Below are 24,011 nucleotides of genomic sequence, written 5' to 3'. Positions count from 1 at the left end.
TTCCAGCTCTACAATATTTTTTTTTAGGTGTGGTGACTAGAACTATATACAGTATTCCAAGTGTGGTCACACCATAGATTTGTGTAAGGGCAGTATGATATTGGCAGTTTTATTCTCAATTCCTTTTCTAATTATGCCTAACATGGACTTTGCCTTTTTTACAGCAGCCACACACTGGGCTGACATTTTCATTGAGCTGTTCACCGCAACCCCAAGATATCTTTCTTAGACGGTCACCGCTAGCTCAAATCCGATCAGGTTATATTTGAAGCTGGGATTTTTTGCCCCAACATACATCACAATAGGTTGGCCGAGGGTGAATAAACTGAAGTTCCTGACCTAAGAAAGAAATATTCAACATGTTCTTGATGGGTGTGTGTGTCACACTCCCTTAAATGCTCATATTCACATCTTCGGGGTACGTTTAGATCCAGTTTTGCTACTGTATGTACAGGTAGCACCTACAGTTGACCTATAGAATCCAGACGACAACTTGTTAACTGGGGCTGAGCACAGAAGGCGTACTCCATCAGTGTTGAGAGCTGTGGTGGTTACCAAGTTGTCTCTGTGTTCAATTCAATGTGCTGGTTTTAACCTTTAAAACCCTAAACTGCATGACCCAGGTATCTAAAAGTACCTTTTTCCAGGTACTCTTTCCCACATGAACCTGCTCATCAGTTAAGATATGCTCTAAAGATGCCTCCACCTTCTAAAGTTAGAGCGTTGTAGAGCCCAAATTTTGAATTCCCTCCCTAGACCCATGCACCTGGTAAAGTTGTCCTTTTAACAGCCTTTCGGGTTTAAGCCTCCTTCGCCTTTAGAAGTTTTAACTGGTTTTACCAGCTGTTTTCTGCTACTTTTATTTGTTGTTTTAAATTTTGAAAACCTTTTGAAGTATGAACCTCTTTGATCTTTAAAATGAACTTCAGAGGCCCTTCTTTGGGCATCACCTCTTGAGGCAAGACAGGCTGCTACTTGAAGAGGGTCTTTTCAGTGGTGGCACTCCATCAGAGATGGCACCCCACACTTTTCCAAGCAGATTTGGCAGGTGTCTTCTCCTTTGTCATCTAGGCACAAGGTTAAGACTTCCATTATTTATTTTCCAAGACCTGTAATTTATTTTGCTCTGCTGTTTTTCTGATTATTGGTTTTAGTAGCTGGTATTTTACTAAGGTAACTACTTCTCAATTTTTGCCAATAATTGTTTTAGTTTTATTGTAAACAATTTTGCAGTTTTATAGCTTGCATGTTGCCTTGGCCTCTTTTTATAAGAAAGCAAGTCAAATATATGAAACAATTCAATTGTGAATTTAGATGATGGACCTTACAAACTACTAGTAACTGGTGAAAATTATATATTAGAACATGAATTTGGAATTACCTACTTCAGAAATATGTGGCCTAGATAATGAAAAGTATCTGATGTTTATGTCAGGAGTATCTCCATTTTGTGTATTTCTGAAAATGATACATAAAAAAAACTCCAAACTCTATGCACACTAGGCATAGAGCAAGCTAGGTATTTCTACTCAGAAGAAAGCACTGCAGAGTTCAATGAGGCTTAGTCCCAGGTAATTGCGTCTAGGACTGCAGCCTATAGACACTTACCTGGGACATAAGCCCTACTGAACTTAATGGGGCTTACTTCTAAGTAGATATACAAAGGATTGTGCTGTAAAGTTGCAATCCTATACCCTGTTGGCTGGGAGTAAGCCCAATTGAATTCAGTAGGAGTTTCTTCTGAGAAGATATGTACAGGATTGTACTGTAAGGCTATTCCCAAGTAATAGGCATCAAAATTATCAACGCTAGGCATTAGAGACAAGCCTTCACTGCTTCATATTACCTGAAGACAAAAAGTTAACAAGTGCCCATCTTAGGGAAAGCAGTTAAATGTAAGAATACAAAAAAAATGAACACTGTATAAACACACAGAGGAGTTTTGTAGAAAAGGTGTTTAATATGACTTATTTTCATATATTTTTTGAAAAAGAACTACTTTCACACAATAATGGGTTTTCCTTTGCACAGTGTGTTTCTCTTAATTTACTAGAATGAATACCAAAATTAATGTTTCCCAAGGCATTGCTTTGACAGAACACATATGCCCCAGTTCAGGGAAGCCAATCCATGTGCATAAAGAGGTATGCTCTGCTGCCTTTGCAAAAGCCTGGTGTGGAAAGTGACAGGCCTCATGCAGCATCCAAGCTTACAGAAGTGGTGCTCCTTCCTTACACACTGTCTGAGATGCTCTATAGCACCAATCGCCTGTTAAGGAGGGGTGGGGTTGGAGAAAAAGGAGCCAACTTCAAGTATCTTCCACAACTTTCCAAGTCTGCCTCCTTCCACATCTTCTCAATACGTGATCAGTGCTACCAACTCGGACTGGCTTTTTCAGAGGTGGACACAAAGCCATATGCTGCCCACAGTTTGCCAGTGAACACTATGGACCTGATCCAGCAATCACCAGCAAACACTTATTTCCATTTAAACATGGAAAGAATCAATTTCTATTACCCACCCTCCTTTTCTCACAATGAATTCTGTCATAAGAAGACAGAGTAATCCATAGCATTACAAGGAAGTACAGAATTATTACTTTTAGCTTGAATTATAAGGGGTGTGTGTGTGTGGGGGGTAGGGATTGAAGAGCAGTGGTTTTACATTTTACTTAATACATGTATGCCTAAATAACACTTCAGAATATTTTTCTTCTTTTCTACATTCAAGAAAAATAGACACAAATCTGTTAATAAACCAACCAACCGCCTGTGACAAATGTTGCTATTTATATGAAGAAAAAAAAAAAGGAGAAATCAGTCCTTTTCTTAGTCTGCTCTCTTCTTCTTGTCTCTTCAGATAGGAAGGGCGGGGTTATGGAGCTTTTGCTATCCATTCCTCTTCATGAAGAGAAGCAAATCCAATATGTGCTTTGTGGCAGTCACAAAAAGGCACTAACCCATTAAGTAGCCCCTACAAGAAAAAAGAAAGATGTGAAGGAGGTGGGGAGGGGTGGAAAGAGAGAGAGAGAAATGTGACATAACAGAAATACTTTGTAGATTAGGGTTGGGGAACTTCTGTTCCTCCAGGTATTTCTTGACTCTTAACACCCATCAGCCCAAGCTCGCATGGTCAATGGTCAAGGATCCTGGGAATTGCAGTTCAGCAACATTTGGAGGGCCAAAAATGCCTTGCTCCTGGTGTAGACAGAAGTGATTTAAAGGACTGGAAGAGACTGTACACAGGAGATACATCTGTGTAGGGTAATAGCAGGAAACCCACATGGGGGTCCCAAGTAATGACTGCATTGTACTGTGCTCTATGTATACATGGCTAGAACCTATGATCAACCACATGATTTTTACATACAATAATCTGAATTATATTTTTCTGTATAAATGTTCCTTGGCTTACCTTAAAAAGTCTTGGTTTACCTCAAAGCTTCTGTTAAGCAAAAGGCTCAGCCTCAATCTGATAATATCCTCCAATCTGGGGATAATTTCAAGCTACCTCACTTTCTTCTTACCTTACAAGACTACCGTAAGAATTGATTATCTGTGAAGTGCTTTGAGAATGCAGTATTTATACAGCACTTTTCCCTATTATTAATTCCTTCACCTCAGACATTGTTGCCCAAGAATGGATATTTGTCTACTGAAAAACTCCTGTGGTGCAATCCATGCTCCCACAAACCATTTTAGATTATTTTTGTCTTTAAAAAAACATGGGAAGAATTTGAAAACAACTTCTGTGACTTTAGCCTAGGCTGTTTAGGTTTTCCCTTTAGCACCAACTACTACGATTCTGGTTTACCCGAAAGATTAGAAGGACGGGAGAAAAATCACAGAAGGAGAAATTCACTTACGGTAATTTCATCCGCATGAACACTCTGGCCATAAAGAAACTCAACAGGACACTGACAAATCCAATAAAAAGCAGCAGAAATCTATTCAGCTTTGGGATATTTGGTGCATTGGAACGGTCCAGTATTATAAAGCCAAGGCCTCCCATTGTGAAGAGGAAGCTGGAAGCAAGCCCTTCCATAATGTACTGTCCATTTACTCTGCATACAAAATGAGCAAATATTAAAAGCAAAATGAGCAAGTGGATTATTGCAGTTGAACAGCAGTGTTAGAGATTATCTGACAGCCCTGTCTCTTTGTACAGAGTTTATGTACACACGTTTCTATATATTTTATGCACACATACTAAGACCAGTAATCTTGCGACTCAGGAGAAGGTAGAAAAGGAACAAAATTCCCAGTTCCATGTTGCATGGAACCTTGCCTCCTGCTTGGAACCATTAGGGAGTTGATGCCATTCAACTGAGCTAAGAATTCCCCAAAGGTAGCGGAGACTTTTAGTGGAGAAGAGTAGTCTGACTCTTCGTGACCCCATGGACCATAGCACGCCAGGCCTTCCTATCCTCCGCTCTCTCCCAGAGTTCATATTCATTGCATCCGTGATGCTATCTAGCCATCTCATCCTCTGCCGTCCCCTTCTCCTTTTGCCTTCAACCTTTCCCAGCATCAGTGACTCTTCCAGTGACTTTTCTCTTCGCATTTGGTGGCCAAAATATTTGAGCTTCAGCTTCAGTATCTGTCCTTCCAATGAGCACTCAGGGTTCATTTCCTTTAGGATGGACTGATTTGACCTCCTTGCAGTCCAGGGACTTGTAAGAGTCTTCTCCAGCACCACAGTTCGAAAGCATCAATTCTTCGGCGCTCAGCCTTCCTTATAGTCCAGCTCTCACAGCCATACGTTACTATGGGGAAAACCATAGCTTTGATTATGCGGATCTTTGTTGACAAGGTGATGTCTCTGCTTCTGACTATGCTGTCTAGGTGTGCCATAGCTTTCCTCCCAAGGAGCAAGCGTCTTTTAATTTCATGGCTACAGTCACCGTCTGTGGTGATCTTGGAGCCCAAGAAAATAAAATCTGTCACTGCTTCCATTTCTTCCCCTTCTATATGCCAGGAAGTGATGGGGCCAGATGCCATGATCTTTGTTTTGTTAATGTTGAGTTTCAAACCAGCTTTTGCACTCTCCACTTTCACCCTCAACAAGAGGCTCTTTAGATCCTCTTTGCTTTCTACCATCAGGGTGGTATCGTCTGCGTATCTGAGGTTGTTGATAATTCTCCTGGCAATCTTAATTCCGACCTCTGATTCATCCAACCTGGCGTTTCTCATGATGTACTCTGCATATAAGTTAAATAAGCAGGGTGACAATATGCAGCCTTGTCGTACTCCTTTCCCAATTTTGAACCAATCGGTTGTTCCATGTCTGGTTCTTACTGTTGCTTCTTGACCGTCGTACAGGTTTCTCAGGAGACAGGTAAGGTGGTCTGGTACTCCCATCTCTTTAAGAATTTGCCACAGTTTGTTGTGATCCACACAATCAAAGGCTTTAGCATAGTCAATGAAGCTGAAATAGACGTTTTTCTGGAATTCTCTTGCTTTCTCCATGATCCAGCGAATGTTGGCGATTTGATCTCTAGTTCCTCTGCCTCCTCGGAACCCAGCCTGTACTTCCGGTAGCTCTCTGTTCACGTATTGCTGAAGCCTAGCTTGTAGGATTTTGAGCATAACCTTGCTGGCATGTGAAATAAGCGCAATTGTACGGTAGTTTGAACCTCTATAATTTAGTAGGAACTAATCCCAACAAACCATAGTGGATCACAGAAATGAACAGTTACTGTTTTCATCTCTTTGGCTGCCACCATCAAAAATCCAGATTTTTTTCCAAAGTCGCCTCAAGATTAGGGAGCACTCATTTGTAGTCACCAGTTGCTGCTGCCTCACCTCTTGTTGCTTTAGATCACTACTCCCCAAAGACAATGTCCCTGCTACTCCTTCTAGCCACACGTGGGGTGAATTATCCTGAAAATTGGTTTCTATCTCGACAGCAGTTCCAGCCACATGAAGTACTATTAACAGAGTTCAGTTAAGGCTCTGCTCTAGATATCAAATGGGATTAGCTAGTAAATTAAACAACTAAGGGTGCAATCCTATGCATATTTAGACAGAAAGAAGTCCTACAACTTCCAGCATTCCCCTGGCAGCCATGCTGGCTGGGGAATGCTGGGAGCTGTAGGTCTTTTTTCTGTCTAAACTAGCATAGGATTGCACCCTTAATCATATTAGTGATAGTGTGGCGTTGGATGCTGCCCTAACAGTGGGATCCTAAGCATGTCTACTCAGAAATAAGGCCAATTGAATTCAATGGGACTTAATATCAGCTAAGTGTGTAGAGAATTGCAGTCTCAAGGTACAATCCAAGCATGTTTAGACCAGGAAAAAAAGTCCTATGACTCTCAGCATTGCCCAGCCAGCATGGCTGGCTGGGGAATGCTGTGAGTTGTAGGCCTTTTCTCTGTCTAAACATACATAGGATTGCGCCCTAAGACAGCTTTGTATTTAACAATTTACTTGGTAGCCATAGACCAGGAACTTCATGCAGACAAGTGAGCAGGGTGGCTTTCTCCATGGCTAGCCTGGAAACCAAGTGGGTTGGCTGAGTAGGGACAGATTGCTCCATCTCTCATACACTTGAGAGAAAGAACACATACACACACACACTCTAGCCTAAGAGGCTAGTAGCCCAAATTTCGATGCTACTAACTTTTTAGCAGGCTAGTAAATTTAGCAGGCTAGTAACTTTTGTGGGTTTATTTAGAAGAGTGAACTAAGATGATGCTTATTTAGGAGGCTGAACTACCCATTTCTTTACATCAAATAAAAGCTACCCTGAACCTAGATCATGTTTTGCTAACATCCAGAGCAACATGCAACAGGGGTTTGCTGACAAAACATCCTTTAGTAATATTTGGAATGGGAGATTATGCTAATATAAAGCATCTTTTCTACCTGTAAGCCAAGAATGCCACAGGTCTTTGATGTCCATGTTCATCTGTCATTGAGCCAACACTGGGAGGTTCTACAATCACATCGTAAATTATTCCTATGGGGAAAAAACAAAAAATATAAATTTAATTGGGAAAGAAGGATGTCAATTTATTCCTAACCTTAAATGTTTAAATTAAGTCAGAAACTTTCATTTAGGGGAGAAAAAAGACCCACCAACATTAACAGTCCCAATAATACAAGATCAATAATATAGTCCCAATAATTCAAGGATGTGTTCTAGTGTGGTAACGAAGGCAGGTATATCAAAGGACCACTGTGGTCCATTATAGTTACTGGAACCTGCCCAGAACGTTCTAGTGGCTTTTGAGTCAAGCTCCTTAGTGCACAGATATACACAGGAAAGCAAACTGTGTGTACTGCACATTACATTTTCAAGAATATTTGGATACAGAAATAACATCATAAGAGATCTGCAAATTATCCTTATCTACACACCACAAAGGCTGAGAAATTGTACACTGTGTGTAAAATTTTACAGCTTACATTTCAGTACTACGAAAGAAATAAAATTGAACCTATCCAAGGAAAATTAAGACACTTAAAAAAAAACAGCCCTAAAAAAAAAGAGAGTCTGAAACACAGATCCATACAAATATTGTGACATTCTCAATCGATCGGCAGTTTTTAAATAATTACAACGCAGTTATTATGCGAATATCTCAAACATTCTCTATTGAAGACAACCCTTATCTGGAGAGTGATTTAATACAGCAATATGAGTGTTACAATAGATAATCACTTCCTATATGAATGAGCTTTTATATTTGCCTGTATCTAAGACATCCACTTTTTAACAGGTTAAAATATGCAGTACAGTCCACATTTATCATTACTGCAGGTTGTTGGAAGCAGGAAGAAGGCTGTAGCTTGAGTGGCTTACAACAGCCCTGCAATGTAACCCTATTTTAATACCCCCATACTGCAGGTGCGGGGTGTGCATGTAGTGATAGTGGTTTATGACAGGCCTACAACACAGTCTGCTATTAATATTTCAGGTTGGAAGAAAGGTTGAGACCCAGAGGGGCTTACAACACCCCTGAAATGTAGCCCCACCAGTTATAGTCCCATATTACAGGTAAGGAGAAGAGAAGGCTGAAGCAGAGTTTGCAAAACCCTGCAATGTAGGGGTTTTATTATGAACTTAGGAACAGCTAATATCCTGTTATACTCTTTTGTATATCAATCTGGATGGGTTCTACCACCCATCCAAAGGTCATTTTCAATCAGTAGTGGTGTTGTATTTACAACAATCAATCAATCAATCACTTTTTTTAAAACAGGAGTCACACCTTACACTGCAGCAAAAATCATTCTAGTTAAATTGCAAGTCAACACTCAAAACTCTCCATTCAGATACACTGTACTTTTTACTCTTCTCAGAAAGTACAATGGAGATTCCAAGGCAAACAGAACACAAGGAAGGTATGTGTGAGAGACACGAGCCAAATCTGGTGTCTTCCAGGTGTGCTATACCATCCATAGCCTGCATCGCCAAGCTCCCCCTATCCCGGTGAGAAGGAAAGGGGTGTCAAAAGTAGCCAGGAAGTCCGGTCTCCAATTTAGTATTAAAGGGCCATGCTGGCTATGATGTGAATTGTAGTCCCAACACACCTGGAAAGCACCAGGCAAGGGGAACATACTGGCTACGGATGATGGGAGCAGTAGTCCCAACACACCGGGAAGGCGCCAGGTTGGGGAGCATGCTGACTAGGGATGATGGGAGCTGCAGTCCCAACACACCGGGAAGGCGCCAGGTTGGGGGAGCATGCTGGCTAGGGATGATGGGAGTTGCAGTCCCAACACACCGGGAAGGCGCCAGGATGGGGAGCATGCTGGCTAGGGATGATGGGAGTTGCAGTCCCAACACACCGGGAAGGCGCCAGGTTGGGGGAGCATGCTGGCTAGGGATGATGGGAGTTGCAGTCCCAACACACCGGGAAGGCGCCAGGTTGGGGGAGCATGCTGGCTAGGGATGATGGGAGCTGCAGTCCCAACACACCGGGAAGGCGCCAGGTTGGGGGAGCATGCTGGCTAGGGATGATGGGAGCTGCAGTCCCAACACACCGGGAAGGCGCCAGGTTGGGGGAGCATGCTGGCTAGGGATGATGGGAGCTGCAGTCCCAACACACCGGGAAGGCGCCAGGTTGGGGGAGCATGCTGGCTAGGGATGATGGGAGCTGCAGTCCCAACACACCGGGAAGGCGCCAGGTTGGGGGAGCATGCTGGCTAGGGATGATGGGAGCTGCAGTCCCAACACACCGGGAAGGCGCCAGGTTGGGGGAGCATGCTGGCTAGGGATGATGGGAGCTGCAGTCCCAACACACCGGGAAGGCGCCAGGTTGGGGGAGCATGCTGGCTAGGGATGATGGGAGCTGCAGTCCCAACACACCGGGAAGGCGCCAGGTTGGGGGAGCATGCTGGCTAGGGATGAGGGGAGCTGCAGTCCCAACACACCGGGAAGGCGCCAGGTTGGGGGAGCATGCTGGCTAGGGATGATGGGAGCTGCAGTCCCAACACACCGGGAAGGCGCCAGGTTGGGGGAGCATGCTGGCTAGGGATGATGGGAGCTGCAGTCCCAACACACCGGGAAGGCGCCAGGTTGGGGGAGCATGCTGGCTAGGGATGATGGGAGTTGCAGTCCCAACACACCGGGAAGGCGCCAGGTTGGGGGAGCATGCTGGCTAGGGATGATGGGAGTTGCAGTCCCAACACACTGGGAAGGCGCCAGGTTGGGGGAGCATGCTGGCTAGGGATGATGGGAGTTGCAGTCCCAACACACCGGGAAGGCGCCAGGTTGGGGGAGCATGCTGGCTAGGGATGATGGGAGTTGCAGTCCCAACACACCGGGAAGGCGCCAGGTTGGGGGAGCATGCTGGCTAGGGATGATGGGAGTTGCAGTCCCAACACACCGGGAAGGCGCCAGGATGGGGAGCATGCTGGCTAGGGATGATGGGAGTTGTAGTCCCAACACACCGGGAAGGCGCCAGGTTGGGGGAGCATGCTGGCTAGGGATGATGGGAGTTGCAGTCCCAACACACCGGGAAGGCGCCAGGTTGGGGAAGGCTGCTTCAGAATTACCTCCCGTGATGAGGAAATAAGAGACCACCACCAGGGCGTAGACCGTCATGGCCGAGGGCATGTGCACCCAGCTCGGCCGCTTCAGCTTGATGTTGGGGCACTCCAGCACCGCGAACGGCACCCGGTAGAGCGTCTCCATGTCGACTGCGGGTCCAGCCTCGTCCCGTCCCGAGACCTCCGGTCACAAAACCTACCCTCCGCCGCCACCTTCACGCCCTCCCAGCTCCGTTAACGGACTGACCCGTCGCGGCCACCGTCGGCACAATAATGGAAGCGCCCCCGCGAAGGCAAAGACCAGCCGCGTCCTGCAAGATAAACGAGACAAATGCGTCAGGGGCGGAAATAAGACGCAACACGTCAGGTAATAAAGTGCAAGGCGATGCATGAGGAAGAACAAGATTCGGAAGTGACGCGTTATCCATGAAAGAAAACAATAATTTTTCACTCCTGTGCAATCGGGGTGGAAAGCGACCGGGGGTGATATTAACCTGCCAGGTCCTGGCAAGCTTGACGTGGCCTCTTAATGGATCGACGTGGCTCTGCCGGAGAGCCTCGTAGTGGGAGAGGGAGCTGAATGGAAGCCACGCCCACTCGAATAAGCCACGCCCACGCTCAAGGGAGGCGCTGCCAAATGCAGCGCTTTGAACTGGCAGATCCTAATCCTGCGGCTGTACGTTTACTCCGAAGCAAGCCATTCTGAGTTCTGCAGGGCTCACTCCTATTTGAAGGATTACAGCCTCCCGAAGACTATTGTCCCACGCTGTTTTTTTTAAAATATGGAACTCCCTGTTTTAAAAACAAAGTCTTGTGGAGCCAGAGAGAGGCAACCTGGCGTCCTCTAGAAGTTTTTGGACTACAACTCCCATAAACGCATTAGCATAGCCACGGATTATAGGAGATGTAGTCCAAAAACATCTGGAGGACACCAGGTTGTCTATCCCTGAATCTAATTAAGGCTGCAATCCTATACCCACTTAGCTGGCGGGAAGTAAACCCTATTAGACTCAATGGCACTTGAGGAAACGTACCTGCCCTATTGCATTTCATGTCCTGTTTGTGGGCTTCCTGTGGGCAGCTGGTTGGCCACTGTGTGAATAGAATGCTGGACTAGATGGACCTTGGTCTGATCCAGCACAACTCTTCTTATGTTCTTATGACTGCACTGTGAATCTGCTATCTCCTTACACTCCATCTTATAACTCAATGCAGCCATTGTGGCTTCAGCACCAAGCCTGATCCTCCCTCTCCCCTTTTGCTTAACATACAGCCTGATGAAGAGTCCTGGAAAACTCAAAAGCTTGCTTACCTTGTGCGGCACTTTGGCCGTAATAAAAGTAGTACCTGACTGGATTTTGGCATTTTCTTATGGACCAACACATTTCTTTTCTTGGACAGTCTAGCAACAGCTTTCCATAGTTTCAGGCAGGAATCTCTCTCAGCCCTACCTTAAGATGCCAGGGATTGTGCCTGGCCTTCTGCACACAAAGCATATGCGCAACCACTGAGAGACAGCCCCTTCCCTAACAGCTTGTGCATGTTCCTTTAGAAGCAAGCCCCACTGCTTTCAATGGGACTCACTCCCTAGTAATTATGCATAAGATTGCAGCCTTAATCTTTCAGGAGCCACAAGACACTTCGGGCGCAATCCTATGGCCAGTAGTCAGTGGCTAGATGACCACAGGATAGGTTGGTTCCTGGATAACTGACCCCACGCCCTCCTGCGCTGCCTCATAGGCAGCACGGATTGGCCCCGTGCTCTGCGCTCTTAAGAGCAACATGGAGCAGTGAAAACAGGCTGTTCCCAGGGGCAGGGAAGTTGGAAATCTAGTACGATACATCCTATGTGTCGTCTGGCTGCTGCTTCCCATGTTCGGAGATCCTGTGGCTAGACAGCCGAAATCGGCTGTCTAGCCACGAAAGCAGGGCCGGGGGAGCAAGGAGGAGATCCACTCCTCACCACTCCTCCCGGCCTGCACTGGATAGGCAGTTGCCTCTGGAGTTGGAGGCGACTGTTGATCTTGATAGGATTGCTCCTTCTGTTGTTTTTGCTGCAACAGGCTCACATAGCCGCCACCCCCTGGAAGTAATTCCCATTTCATTCACTTGCCACTTGTGTTTTTGTATATAATTTATGCACAGCAGAATGAGGTGGTAGAGATCTGAGGTGAGGTCTCTGAAGGTCAAAATCAGCACTTATAAAACAGCTGTGAAGCATTCAGTAAAACTCTTAAAACTGGTGTGATGCAATCAGACCCACTTCTGGCTTTTGTGTTCTGCACTAGCTGAAGCTTCCAACTGCATTTCAAGAGAAGCCCCACATCTGCACATTAATCTAGTCTAGATGTTACTAGAGCACCGATATCCAGCCCAGATACCATCTGCAGATCCAAGTAGCAATGATGGATCTAAGAGTACCCCCTCCCAGCTGTGAATTTGCTCCTTTAGGGAGTGTGAAACTCTGTCCAAAGTAGGCTGAATACCACTTCCTTGGTTTCATAAGCCATTAGGCAACAGCACCAACTAAGAATGTTTAACTTTTCATCTGCAGCCTAAATATAAAGCAGGTTAATGATATTGTATTTGGGGTGTGTGGGGTGATGGGAGAGACAAAATCACACACGAGTATTCACAACAGTAGCTGCTTTGACTTTTTGTTTCCACCACCAAAAGTAGAGGAATATATTGGAGGTTGACTGTTCAACTATCTTCAAACTTAGTGATAGCAATTGCAATTGATGAGAGTGGCCACAATATGGCAGAAATGCTCTTTAAACATAGGGTCTCTCTGTTCACTATAATTAAAGTGCAATTTTTTGAAATAGAAGTACGGGCTGATTAACTTGTTTTTAAAAAAGCAGGAGAGAAATGGGTGGTTGAATAACAGTACAACAGAGAATCCTTAGACTCTCAGCTTTATAAGTCTTTTTGAAGTTTCTAGCCTTCACGGTTACACTATGAAGCTGGGAGTGCAGTATTGCTAAACTAAGTGTGTGGCATCCCCAGAAATAGAAAGAACTTTGTGCGCCCTGTGCAATGCAAAATAAGAATGTATAAATCTGATGCAAGTTGCTGCAGAGCAACACTGGGAGAAAAATATTGCTTTCGTGTCCTGTTTGTGGCCTTTCCAGAGGCCTCTGTGAAACAAGATATAAAACTAGATGCACCATTGGTCTGATCCTGTAGGGCTTTTCTTATATACTTAACTGATTTTCGAAGACTGCCCTGTCTCAAAGGCTCAGATCACATAACATTTAGATATAATATCTTCTTATGCTCATACCAAGACATAATATACTTCTCCAAATAAGAAAACATTCAGACTCAGGCTTTGTTGGATCTCTGCAGACTTCTAAAGTTGGATAATAGTCAAGAATGCCATCCTAGCTAATCAGGCTGGGCATCTAGTGAGCACAATGAAGAGGCTGCTGACAGTAGACATTAAGGGACTCTTGAGTAGAAGACAATTTAGAGGTGTATAGGTTAATACAGTCTTTCCCAACCTGGTGCCCTCCATATTTTTGGACTACAACTCCCATCATTTTGCAGAAAAGAGAAGTAGTACAGAAATATTACTGAGCATCATTGCCCTTGTCAACTGGCCATGATGTCTGGGGCTGATGGAAGTTGTAGTCTAAAACATCTGGAGGACACCAGGTTGGAAAAGGCTGGTTTAACACATCAGTACCTTGAACTGTGCTATAAGAAGCCATCATAGATGTTGGAAGAATGGCATAATATGCTTAGGATACCCTACAGTATCTGGAATGTACTTTGATAGCATGTACACATGCTTCCTCCAGGTGCTTTTTGTGCAACATAATGCTACACATGTTTACTCAAATCTCACTGTGCTCAATAGGGCTTACCCCCAGGCAAGCGTGTACAGTCAAGATTATAGCCATTTATTTTCTATACCACCCAATAGTTGAAGCTCTCTGGGCAGTTCATAAAAATTAATGCGCAGGTAGAAGGCCCTATAGTTCAATATTCCACCACAAGCAACTCTGAATGGGCGAACATAAAGCACGAGGTTTTGTACACTTAAATTTAAGGTTCTGCTTACTGTAGAGGAGATTAAAATCATGGAATCTACAAGCACCCAAAGGGTGATTAAATCGCAGTAATTTGGCAGTGTAAACATAAGAGATGATCAGGGCCCAATCTATATGGAAATGGTTTCAGAAGTGTTTTCTGGTTATATTCGGATTTTCATGAAATCACTTTGGTCTGTCAGCGGTGCACAAAGTAAGAAAAGCAAACTATACACTACTTAAAAAGCAGCTTTCATGGTCAAACAGCACTTAAAGCCACCATACTTTGGGGTTCACTGGGAGGAGTCCAGCGAGTAGAACTGAGAGTCATCAACAGGACTGTGAAGCAGCAGTATTGACGCCCTGCTCCCAGCGTAAGTTATTGCCCCAGTGCAATTCAATTCTGTCATTCTAATGCAACATTGCATAATTGCATGATTACAGGACTGTGAAGTGCAAAAATCTTGTAGTGCAAAGTAAAAATAAACAGGAAAGGCCAGCAGCTAAATAGCCCTACTGCATAATAATGCAAAGTGGGAAGAGAAGCCTCTGTCCAAAGCGGCTACTGCCAATGTGGGGGGGAGGAATGTGGGGGGGAGGAATGTGGGGGGGAGGAATGGCCCCACCCTTTAACTAGGTCACAGACACTCCCCTAGGCACACTCAGTATGCAGAATTTAATTTGGGGAATGGGGCACACTGCAGCAGAACTGCAGGGGAGCCGCATTTAAGGAAAAAGACGCACTAAAAGGCCTTTGTGAAAATGCACATTTTTGAGAGGGAAGCTATGCAGTTGCTGTGGGGTAGCGATGTCATGTGTTGCAAATGACCCTGATGTGATCTCACTCTGCACTAAATCACCTGTGCACACTGGGCTCAAGACAGTACATATTTTAAATTCAAAACCATATTTCAATCTCTAGCCACTGCTTCAATAAACTAATGAGTCAGTTCAGTGAATCAACTACATTTTAGAGGGTATTGGCTATTTACTTCTAAAGAAACATGATCTGGTGCATTTTGCTGCTAAGGTTTAACTTGCAGTTGCTTCCATCCACTAAGTACCAGATCTCTCAAATGTTGAAACTGTCTAGGATATATAACCTGTGAAAGGTGTTGCCAGTGGAGAACAACATAACGCAGTTTTAAAGCCTTTTTTTTGCTTTCTGCTACATCAAACACTAATGCTTTTCTGGGTCAATCTAGGCAGCCATTTCCTCCTTTAAAAACAGGCGTTTTCAACTCTCATTAGCATTAACAGAACATTATAAGCAGGGCCTTTTCAAATGCTGTGTATTCTGTATAACTTTACATGCAACTGGCTGCAAAGTCAGCTAGTTCTCTTAACATCCCCTACAGCATCAGGCTTCTTCACTCCTGATGTTTGCAGAAAGGTCTACCTTAAAATCCGAAGCAAAATTAGGAACGTTATTAGTAACCTCGTTTACCAATGAAACACATGTGAATGCATCTCAGATTCAAGCCTTAGGAGAAACAAGCATTCACAGGATTTTGTCCTCAAATGCTTTTCCTGGAAGTAACTTCACCTTCTGTCATTGGGCCCTGGACTATTATTTCCGACGTATTTGCTATAGCTACAATTCCTCCCCCCATTCCAATCCTAGTCCCTTTTTTCTTAGCCCAGTCTCAGCTATAAGACTGGTTTGCTCCCGGGTATAGGCCATACTGCAAAGCCGCATAACTGAAGTTGGTGCTTCCCAGTGCCCCATACAGACTGTAACTTACACAAAGTGATCTAGTTCAGGACATCAGAATGAGATGTCAGAGCACCTCAATCAAGAATAATCAAGAATTATCTGTAACACTAAAAAGCAATTCTATTCTGGCTCCTGTAGAGTTCAACTGTTTCTCCAGTGCAATCAACATTGCACAACCTGCATTAGACTGCAAACAAACAGCAGTTAGAAATTTGTCACCCACCTTATAATGCCGGTGGCCATTGGTTGTTTCAGAGAAGCGTTGATGGACATTTATATTCAACATATGAAAGCTGAACACATTAGTCAAATCTTAAGTAAATGAATATTTGTTTAGAAGACATCACTTTTCTAGGAAGAACTTGTAAATGAGACTGCCATAATCACACCTGGGGAAAAACAAACATATTACCTATGCATGGTTTTTCCAAAAATTGCCTTTACACACTTCGTGAGCTTGTTTATAGAAAACGTAAGGTTGCAATGATAGGCAAGTTTAGAAATACGTCCGATCAATTGTATAGGATATCCCATTGCACTGTACATGCGAACAAATGTAATGGCTTACGTTGTTTACTCAAGAAGCGCATCACAGCTGTCTATAAAGTCTGCCCTGATATTTGAACTGCAGCCATCTGCTTCGTGTTTTATCATCTTCCTGACTTTGTTTCCACTTTTCTTTTTTTACTATTAGCAAAGTGTTATCAGATTGTAATAATAGCTTTAATTCAAGTTATGTCTAATTTAATGTTTGTAGGAAAGGACACCTACTTTCAATCACTGGTTTTTCCTGTCCACAAAACCTAAGATACAACAGTCCACCCTCGGATTTTCAGTATATTTTTTATCGAACAGATCCCTTGTAGACAGAAAAGGAAACAACAGTGGCTTGTGCAACCTTTGCATTTTGCACATTTTAGGAGTCTTTCTCAGAAAAATGTCTAGTTTCTTTCAGCAAAGTTCAAGAGCATAATATGTACTGAAAGGTAAGTCCTTCAGTACCAAAGATGCAAAAGGTTACATTTCAAGATCCTTGTGTAAATAGAACATTACCAGGATGAAAGTTCTTCTCAATGCACTTACCACAAAAGTACATTTTAGGGTAAATTGTAAGGGAACGCTTTTAACTATTACAAACATTCAGCCATGAAACAAACAACGTATACTCATCCCAGCTAAAGGAGGCCAAAACCTACCAACTCATTCCACATGACTGTTCTTTCATGTAGTTTTCAGCTGAAGCTAGACAACCACCAGAGATACTTTATACATATTACCTTATACCAGATGGTTTTATTGGATGTCTAAAATCCTTTTCCAGTCTAGTATCATTTCCCTGGGATTGGCCATGGCCCCCACTCTCACCTTATGGGCAATAGACCTAAATCCTCTGAAAACTCTGGGTTCGTTTCAAAGGTGGTGTGCGAGTGGAAGGGTTCCCCAATTCTTGGATATTCTGTAGTCTCCCACAACACATACCATTCTCTTCCAGAGGGTCTTAGAAGCAGATTTGTAGAGGAAATAAGGATGGGGAAGCCGCTCTGCTAATCAAACCCATTATTGCCAGGGAAACAGATTTCCTCAATACTAAAAAGCACAGCTCAATATCTCAATTCTTGGTCATTAACTTTAAGCCAAAAGTGAGCAAGTAGAGATGTTCCAAGTCACTCTGGTAATAGCAGCAGCAAAATCTGAATCCAAAAATGAGCAGCTATGACAAAAAAAAATCCACTGTGCAAAATATCTAAGAGTAATCTGCTTAGAGTAATCTTATCAATCGTTGCAAACAGAACAGAAACGAAGTTTAGGTATGAGCATTCAGTTGTCAACAAGCAACAGTGGCCTGATGGATTAGTGACACACCTAGAATTGCACCATCTGAAATGCCATACCATTGTCAAACTTCAGCGTCACTTCCCTTTGCAAAGCTGTCGTCATTCTTGAGTTACTGCCCTTTCTCTGTTGTTCTCCCTCCACTTGTCACTCTGCTCTGTTATTTCAGCACCTACTTTATCTAAAAAAATGCATTTCAGATCCCAGAAGCTATCCTTATGGGAAAAACAAGTTCTATCAAGAGTCTTGTATCTATCCTTTGATCTATATTCAATCTATAATAGATAAAAATGTAGCCCATCCTCTGCCCCTCAGAAAAATTCTGTATTATTTATTTCATTTATATCCTGTCTTTTTTCCTCTTTGAGGAACCCAAGGTGCCATACATAATCCTCCTCCTCTCCATTTTATCCTCACAACAACAATCCTGTGAGGTAGGTTGGGCTGAGAGTCTGTGACTGGCCCAAAGTCACCCAGTGAGCTTCCATGGCCAAGTGGGGACTAGAACCCAGATCTCCTGGCTCCCAGTCCAACACCCTAGCCACCACACCACACTGGCTCTCACTGGTTTATGCTGTAGTCAGCTCCTACCTTGGCTAATGCATTCTCTCTGGCTTTCTTGTGGTACATCTTGGAACTTTTTCTTCTTTCTATACCTGCTGGCAAAGTCATTCACCTCTTTTCCAGCTTAAGACTACACAGTGTCCTCTTTAAATCCCTACACTGAATTCCTGTCCGCTCCTGGATCCAACACCAATTCTCAATCCTTACATTCAAAGCTGCCCATGGAAATTGTTCAAGACAGGCATTTAATATTTTTTTTAAAAAGTAAAGAGAAGTAAAACCTCCCCACTTCGCAGCTCAGGAATCAACTACAATAAATTTGCAAGACCGTAGAAAAATCATACTACACCGAGAAAAGTTAACCTCATTTATTAAGTAGACAACACAAATAATCACTTTGATTTCTGACTCTGTGCTTGTGCCTTCAGCACCTTGACAACAATCTTCTGTTCCTCAATAAGGAATGCTCGTTTGATTCTAGAGAGGAAAGAAAGCACTTGTTATAATTTCAACACCATGTATTACCGTTATCACACAAGCTACTCTCAGAGAAGCCTCCAGAAACACACCCTGTACTTGCTTAGTCCCTCCTCCCTTCACACACACAGCTTAATGAACCACCTGCTGCTTTGATCAAACTATAGTTTGCCTGAAAGTTGGTGTTCTGCAATATTTACAGCAAAGCTAGAATGTGGAGAAGTGAATCTGTAGTTCAAAACTTTTGTCAAATGCTTCCTTTATATACAGATCTAATTTTCTAATTGTTTATTTTATTGGAAGTCATTGGTTTTAAAACTCGTATTAGTGTAATTCCTTTATTAGACCAACTCAAAGCTCAGAAAAAATTTAAAAGCTTTCAAGATCTCCAGATGTCTTCTTCAGGCACGATGTTACAAAAAGCGTGCGCGGGGGTGGTGTGTGCGGACAACCAGGTTGATGTGTTGTGAAGGGATATGGAGATCTTGAAAGCCTGATATATTTGTGACCTTTGAGCTGGCCTAAAAAGGTAGCTACATGGCTACCTTTGCTTTTTAAATTGGTTTAAAAGAATTACAGCAGCTTGCAGTTAGTTAGTTGCTTGGGTGAAGTATTATTATTTCCATTTGGATATGTACTTTTGCCAGGATCACCCATCAGGCTGTCCCATGACATACAGACATGTGTGGGTGGGCTTGTAAGTGTTCCTACAGGCTAATATGTTTGTTGCATTTACAGAATTAACCGATTGCATAGTTGATACAGATAAGGAAACAGAACAATTTAGATGATGTAGCTCATTGAATTGCTTTGAATCCTGGGATCAACAACTTGCACACACCAGGGCCCCTTAAAATGACATTTGTCAATGCACAGAAGAATGTTGAAGGCGTCAAAGCTAACCTTATATCCAAACGGGCTCTTTTGCCACTTTTATTCAACAATTTCCAACTACAACAGCCTGTGGTGAGGCAGCTACGTGCACAGGTCAGCGTCCCCAGGATTTGGCATAGGTGCATCACCACAAGCCATCCTAGAAGTGCATTAGTGGTAGAATGCCAAGAACTGTGCCTTGTGCTGCTGATGGGTTTGCATAACTTCCTTGTCACAGGCCATCACGGCTGAAAGTCAACATGGACTCTTTTTAAATTCAGATTACCAGTTCTTATTTCATAAAATAGAGTTTACAACTCTATTTGTAAAATTTATTTGTCTTCTGTTATCAGTTGCTCAAATAAGGGTCAATAAAGTTAGGTTTAGAAAGATATTCACCTGTACAAGACTTTTAGTGGAGCGTACCACAGATATATATACATACAACTTGGAGTTACAAGAAACCAGCTATGCATTTCAAGTTAAAAATTATAGCCTGTAAACTTCAGCAGAACAACATAAAACATAAATCACCTGTCTCGGACGCATTTAGCACACATGGAACCACCATAGGCTCTGCTAACATGCTTCTTTGTTTTGGACAGCCTCATAAGAACTTTAGGGCGAACAGCACGAACCTGTAGCAAGTAAAAAAATACATTCCTTCAAGAATAACCCACAGGGTATACGATTTGCAGTATAAGACTTAAAATGCCCATTTACAGTAAGATAGTTCTTTAAGATAACAAAATCATTTTAATCAAACATTATAATAAGCACATGCACTTTGTTTAATCTAAATAGCTTTATCATTTTAAAATTATCCCAAACATTTTACACAAACCTCTCTTCCTAACACTGGGGGGAACAAGTTGATAGACAGTAGTAACAGTATATTTTGATCTTTCATGCAAAGAAGCTTGCAACTGAAGAACCATACATGCATTCCAAAATTTCCATTTTAGTCACCATACACTCTCCATGTATCTTAAGTAAAAACTGTTTCATATAATAAAAGCTTTTAGCTATTTCTGGCTAGGACAAAATAAACACTGACCTGGTTCATACAACCTGACAGCCCACCGTGGCTTAATTTACCCATGGGAATTGTGGCATTGTGCTGCGCACCCATGGGTGCCATTCTTGCATGGTGCCCGTGGGTGCCCGGCTTGCTGTGTCATGTGAACCCAGGCAGCAGAGGCTGTTTAGACAACCCTCGACTAGCCCATGCTCCAGAACTAACCATGTGGAGTCTATCACTGATTTTTCTGGAATGCTTTTAAGTATTACAAGATCTAAAGTAAAATTACTACTGGTCAAATGCAAACTCAACAGCAGAAGGACTGGTTGCTCCAGCAAATGCACTGTTACATAAGTGCAACAGCGCACTAGGCACTGGCTTGGGCACCATGCCGATGGTGAAACCACCAACAGACGGATGTAAAGTAGTTCCCTATGAAACACTTGGATTTTCGCAACAAAAAAATCCAAGTTATTTAGTTAGTTGTCAAATACATCAGATTTCCCCATATAAATTGGTCAGTATGCTACAGCTTGGGTCTTTATGCAGGAAGGCAGTTAACACAAATGAAAGAGAACAGACTTACGCCACGAAGTCTTCCTGGGCAAACGCCGCATGCAGACTTTGGTGCCTTACCAACTTTCTTGGTGTAAAGGTAAACAATCCTGTTACCTGGTGTTCGGGATCTGTACGGAGCAGAGAAACAGTCATTTCAGCAAAATGTCAATTTGTTTTAAAAGGTACATTCAATTCAATGACAGTCAGGATTCGACTTACAGCCTAGTCTTGTTAGAGGCTGTGTTGTAGGACAGCCTACGACGGTATGTCAGACGCTGGACCATTTTTAAATATCTAAACAAGGAAAGGAAACAAGTGTGAGAAGGCAGCTTTTGAAGTAAGAACATAATAAGGATTACACATACATCAACAGCAACTACATCTTTAGTGGTATTATATTTTTATTCTGCCTTTTACTGAAGCAGCTCAGAGTAGAATACATAAGATTCTCACCCAGCATTTTATTCTCACAAAATACTCTGCAGGTAAGTCAGGCTAAGAGAAAGATTAATTAGCCCCTGAAATGAGGCTCACTGATGAATGTTCCCCCAGTTAAGTCCAAAACTTGAGCTAATGTATTGCTGCAGCCCTAAATGGCTTGGGGCCATAGTATCTACAGAATCATCTCTTCCTGTATGTACCTGTCTGGATTAGGTTATCTTCAGAGGCTCTCCTCTGGGTAGCCCTGCTGAAGGAAGTTAAGGCGGTGGCGACAAAAGCACCTTTTCAGTTGTGGCACACCGTTTATAGAATGTCCTCCCAAAGGAGGGCATTCCATAAACCTACACTGTTATATTTTCTGTGCCAGGCAAAGACTTTCTCCCAGTCATTTTGGAGACTTAGTTTTCAGATATTATGGCTGCTTTTATATATCTTTATATTTATGCATTCCTGTGCTTTCATTTGTATTGTACTTTTTCCTTTTAACCCTTTGTAATCTGGCCAGCGAATGTTTATAAGGTGATTTTAAAATATCCTAAATAAACCATTGTGGTGTAGTGATGTTAAGTGTTGGGCTGGGACTCAGGAAATCCGGGTTCTAGTCCCCACTCAGCCATGAAGCTCACTGGGTGACTTTGGGCCACTCACCGACTCTCAGCCCAACCTACTTCACAGGGTTGCTGTGAGGATAAAATAGAAAGGGGAAGGATCATGTATGCCCCCCTGGGCTCCTCAGAAAAGGTGGGATATAACTATAACAAATATATATATATAAAGTACCACATTGTGACTGTATTCAAGTGCTTCTGCAAGTTCAAGCAAGCTATTTTATTTAAATAAAGGGCAAAAACAAAAATGGATTAACCTAAAATACAAACCCATGCCTGCACTCTAATAGTAAACACAGGAAAACCAAATCAAGTTTTTAATCCTTGCACAGACACGAAGTGTTACAGCTACAATCCTATCTACGCACCTGCAATAATTAAATGTCAGCTTTCTTTCAATGTATTCTTTTCCGCAGAGTTATAGCAGCACAGTTTACTATCAAGGGGCACGATTTGTCGCATTTGCTATACTTCCGAAGACCCTGATGTGTTTTGAGGTTATCCCCTTTTACCCTCAATTACAACTGGCAGATAGGTGAGGCTTAGGAGATGACTCAAGACTGTCCAGTGCATTTCATAGGATAAACAAGAATTTAAACCAAGGGTCTCCTGGTTTAAGCTATGGATGATAAAGCTATCAATGGCTACTAATCCTGATGGCCATATGCTACCTCCAGTATCAGAGGTAGTATGCTTATGTACACCAGTTGTTGGGGAACTTCAGCAGGAAGGTGCTGTTGCACTCATGTCCTGCTTGTGAGTTTCCCATGGGCAGCTGGTTATCCACTGTGTGAAGAGAATACTGGACTAGATGGACTCTTGGTCTGATCTAGCATGGCTCTTATGTTCTTTAGCCAATATACACCATGGCAGAGGAACCCATGGCCCTCCAGATGTTGCTGAAGTACTAAATCCATCATCCCTCACCACTTGTCTGGCTGGCACTGATGGGAACTGGAGTTCAACAATATCTGGAAGGCCACAGGCTTGCACCACACTGGCTCCCAAAACCTACAAGCAGAAAGTCCTTGCCATCTTTCACAGGAGCATTCTAAAGTTTCTAAAGGAGCATATCCAAAGCTTCTAGCTACTGCAGAAGGTGCAAAGGAACGAGCACCCACAGAAGCTAGAAGCTGAGCAAATGGCGAAATAAAATGCCCTCGGCTCGCCTTCCTTCCTAGCAGAGGAACGCACGCAAGGGAGAAAACGCTTTTCAGTCCTCCGCCCGAAATTCCAGCATCTCACTTGCCAGCGCCAAGTAAAGCACCGGAAGGAGCACGCTGCCCCGTAACCACGTCTGGCTTTGGAGACCCGAAGGCCTCATTCAAGCCGGCGCCAGGCGGGCGGAAAGGCCTCTTTGCTGGGGCTCCATCCAGGCCACGGCCGCCTCCTCCCCCGTTTTTCCCGTTCCCCCACGACACCCGCCCTTCCTTCCTCGCCTCAGAGCCCCAGCCATCCCACGGATCGCCCCCAAGCTCGCCCGATCCGTCTACACCGCGGATGGAAACGGATTGGGCCGACCTTTCCCCCCAGGAGATGGAAGAAAGCAGCCCTACCTGGAGTTGGCGCCGGCACCGGAAGAGAAAGAAGCAGCTTGCGTGCGGGTCAAAGTTCAATCACGGGCGCCAAGACCCGGAAGTGCGACTACGTATTCTTCATTGTGTTCCTAGAAAACGAAGGAGGGTTAAACTGGGCGCTGCCATCTTGTACGGCAGCGATAGGGGGAGGAGTTTTTGAGTTTGGTCGGGAGAGGCCAGGCAGCTTTGGTCAGCCTGCAAATTTTAAACACAGGATGCAAAAGTTAATAGTTTGTAACATTAATCGTGCAACTGTAGTGATACAGAAATACATGTGATTTTGATTGGTATTTTTTTGGTCAAA

General features: G+C 43.4%; 2 protein-coding genes across 2 annotated transcripts; both read right to left on the bottom strand.

Annotated features, from left to right (window-relative positions):
* Window positions 1-1,934: 1,934 nt before the first annotated feature.
* Window positions 1,935-10,270, bottom strand: OSTC (oligosaccharyltransferase complex non-catalytic subunit). Its single transcript, XM_084855833.1, has 4 exons — window positions 10,008-10,270; window positions 6,870-6,963; window positions 3,866-4,063; window positions 1,935-2,973 (listed from the first exon to the last, which is right to left on the bottom strand). Exons 1-4 carry the CDS (start codon window positions 10,144-10,146, stop codon window positions 2,955-2,957), a joined length of 450 nt encoding a protein of 149 aa, XP_084711959.1. The 5' UTR covers window positions 10,147-10,270; the 3' UTR covers window positions 1,935-2,954.
* An 8,235-nt stretch (window positions 10,271-18,505) lies between these two features.
* On the bottom strand, window positions 18,506-23,713 carry RPL34 (ribosomal protein L34). Its single transcript, XM_084855834.1, has 5 exons — window positions 23,687-23,713; window positions 21,301-21,375; window positions 21,110-21,209; window positions 20,037-20,140; window positions 18,506-18,629 (listed from the first exon to the last, which is right to left on the bottom strand). Exons 2-5 carry the CDS (start codon window positions 21,363-21,365, stop codon window positions 18,545-18,547), a joined length of 354 nt encoding a protein of 117 aa, XP_084711960.1. The 5' UTR covers window positions 21,366-21,375; window positions 23,687-23,713; the 3' UTR covers window positions 18,506-18,544.
* Between the last annotated feature and the right edge of the window lie 298 nt (window positions 23,714-24,011).

This window comes from Heloderma suspectum, chromosome 5 (genome assembly GCF_057233095.1).
Source record: "Heloderma suspectum isolate Gila_16-S chromosome 5, 16-S_ref, whole genome shotgun sequence".
Taxonomy (NCBI): domain Eukaryota; kingdom Metazoa; phylum Chordata; class Lepidosauria; order Squamata; family Helodermatidae; genus Heloderma; species Heloderma suspectum.
The sequence above is the reverse complement of the archived record's forward strand: the minus strand, read 5'-3'. Positions and strand labels throughout refer to the sequence as shown.

Bases quoted from the DNA above. Each gene is read 5' to 3' on its own strand.
- OSTC (XM_084855833.1), bottom strand. From the start codon at position 10,146: ATGGAGACGCTCTACCGGGTGCCGTTCGCGGTGCTGGAGTGCCCCAAC. The intron at 6,964-10,007 runs GTAATTCTGAAG...TTTTCCCCATAG, and splicing joins TTATTTCCTCATCACGGGAG to GAATAATTTACGATGTGATT. The intron at 4,064-6,869 runs GTAGAAAAGATG...TTTTGTATGCAG, and splicing joins GTGGCATTCTTGGCTTACAG to AGTAAATGGACAGTACATTA.
- RPL34 (XM_084855834.1), bottom strand. From the start codon at position 21,365: ATGGTCCAGCGTCTGACATACCGTCGTAGGCTGTCCTACAACACAGCC. The intron at 21,210-21,300 runs GTAAGTCGAATC...TGCTCCGTACAG, and splicing joins GCCTCTAACAAGACTAGGCT to ATCCCGAACACCAGGTAACA. The intron at 18,630-20,036 runs GTGATTTATGTT...TTTCCTCTCTAG, and splicing joins GCTAAATGCGTCCGAGACAG to AATCAAACGAGCATTCCTTA.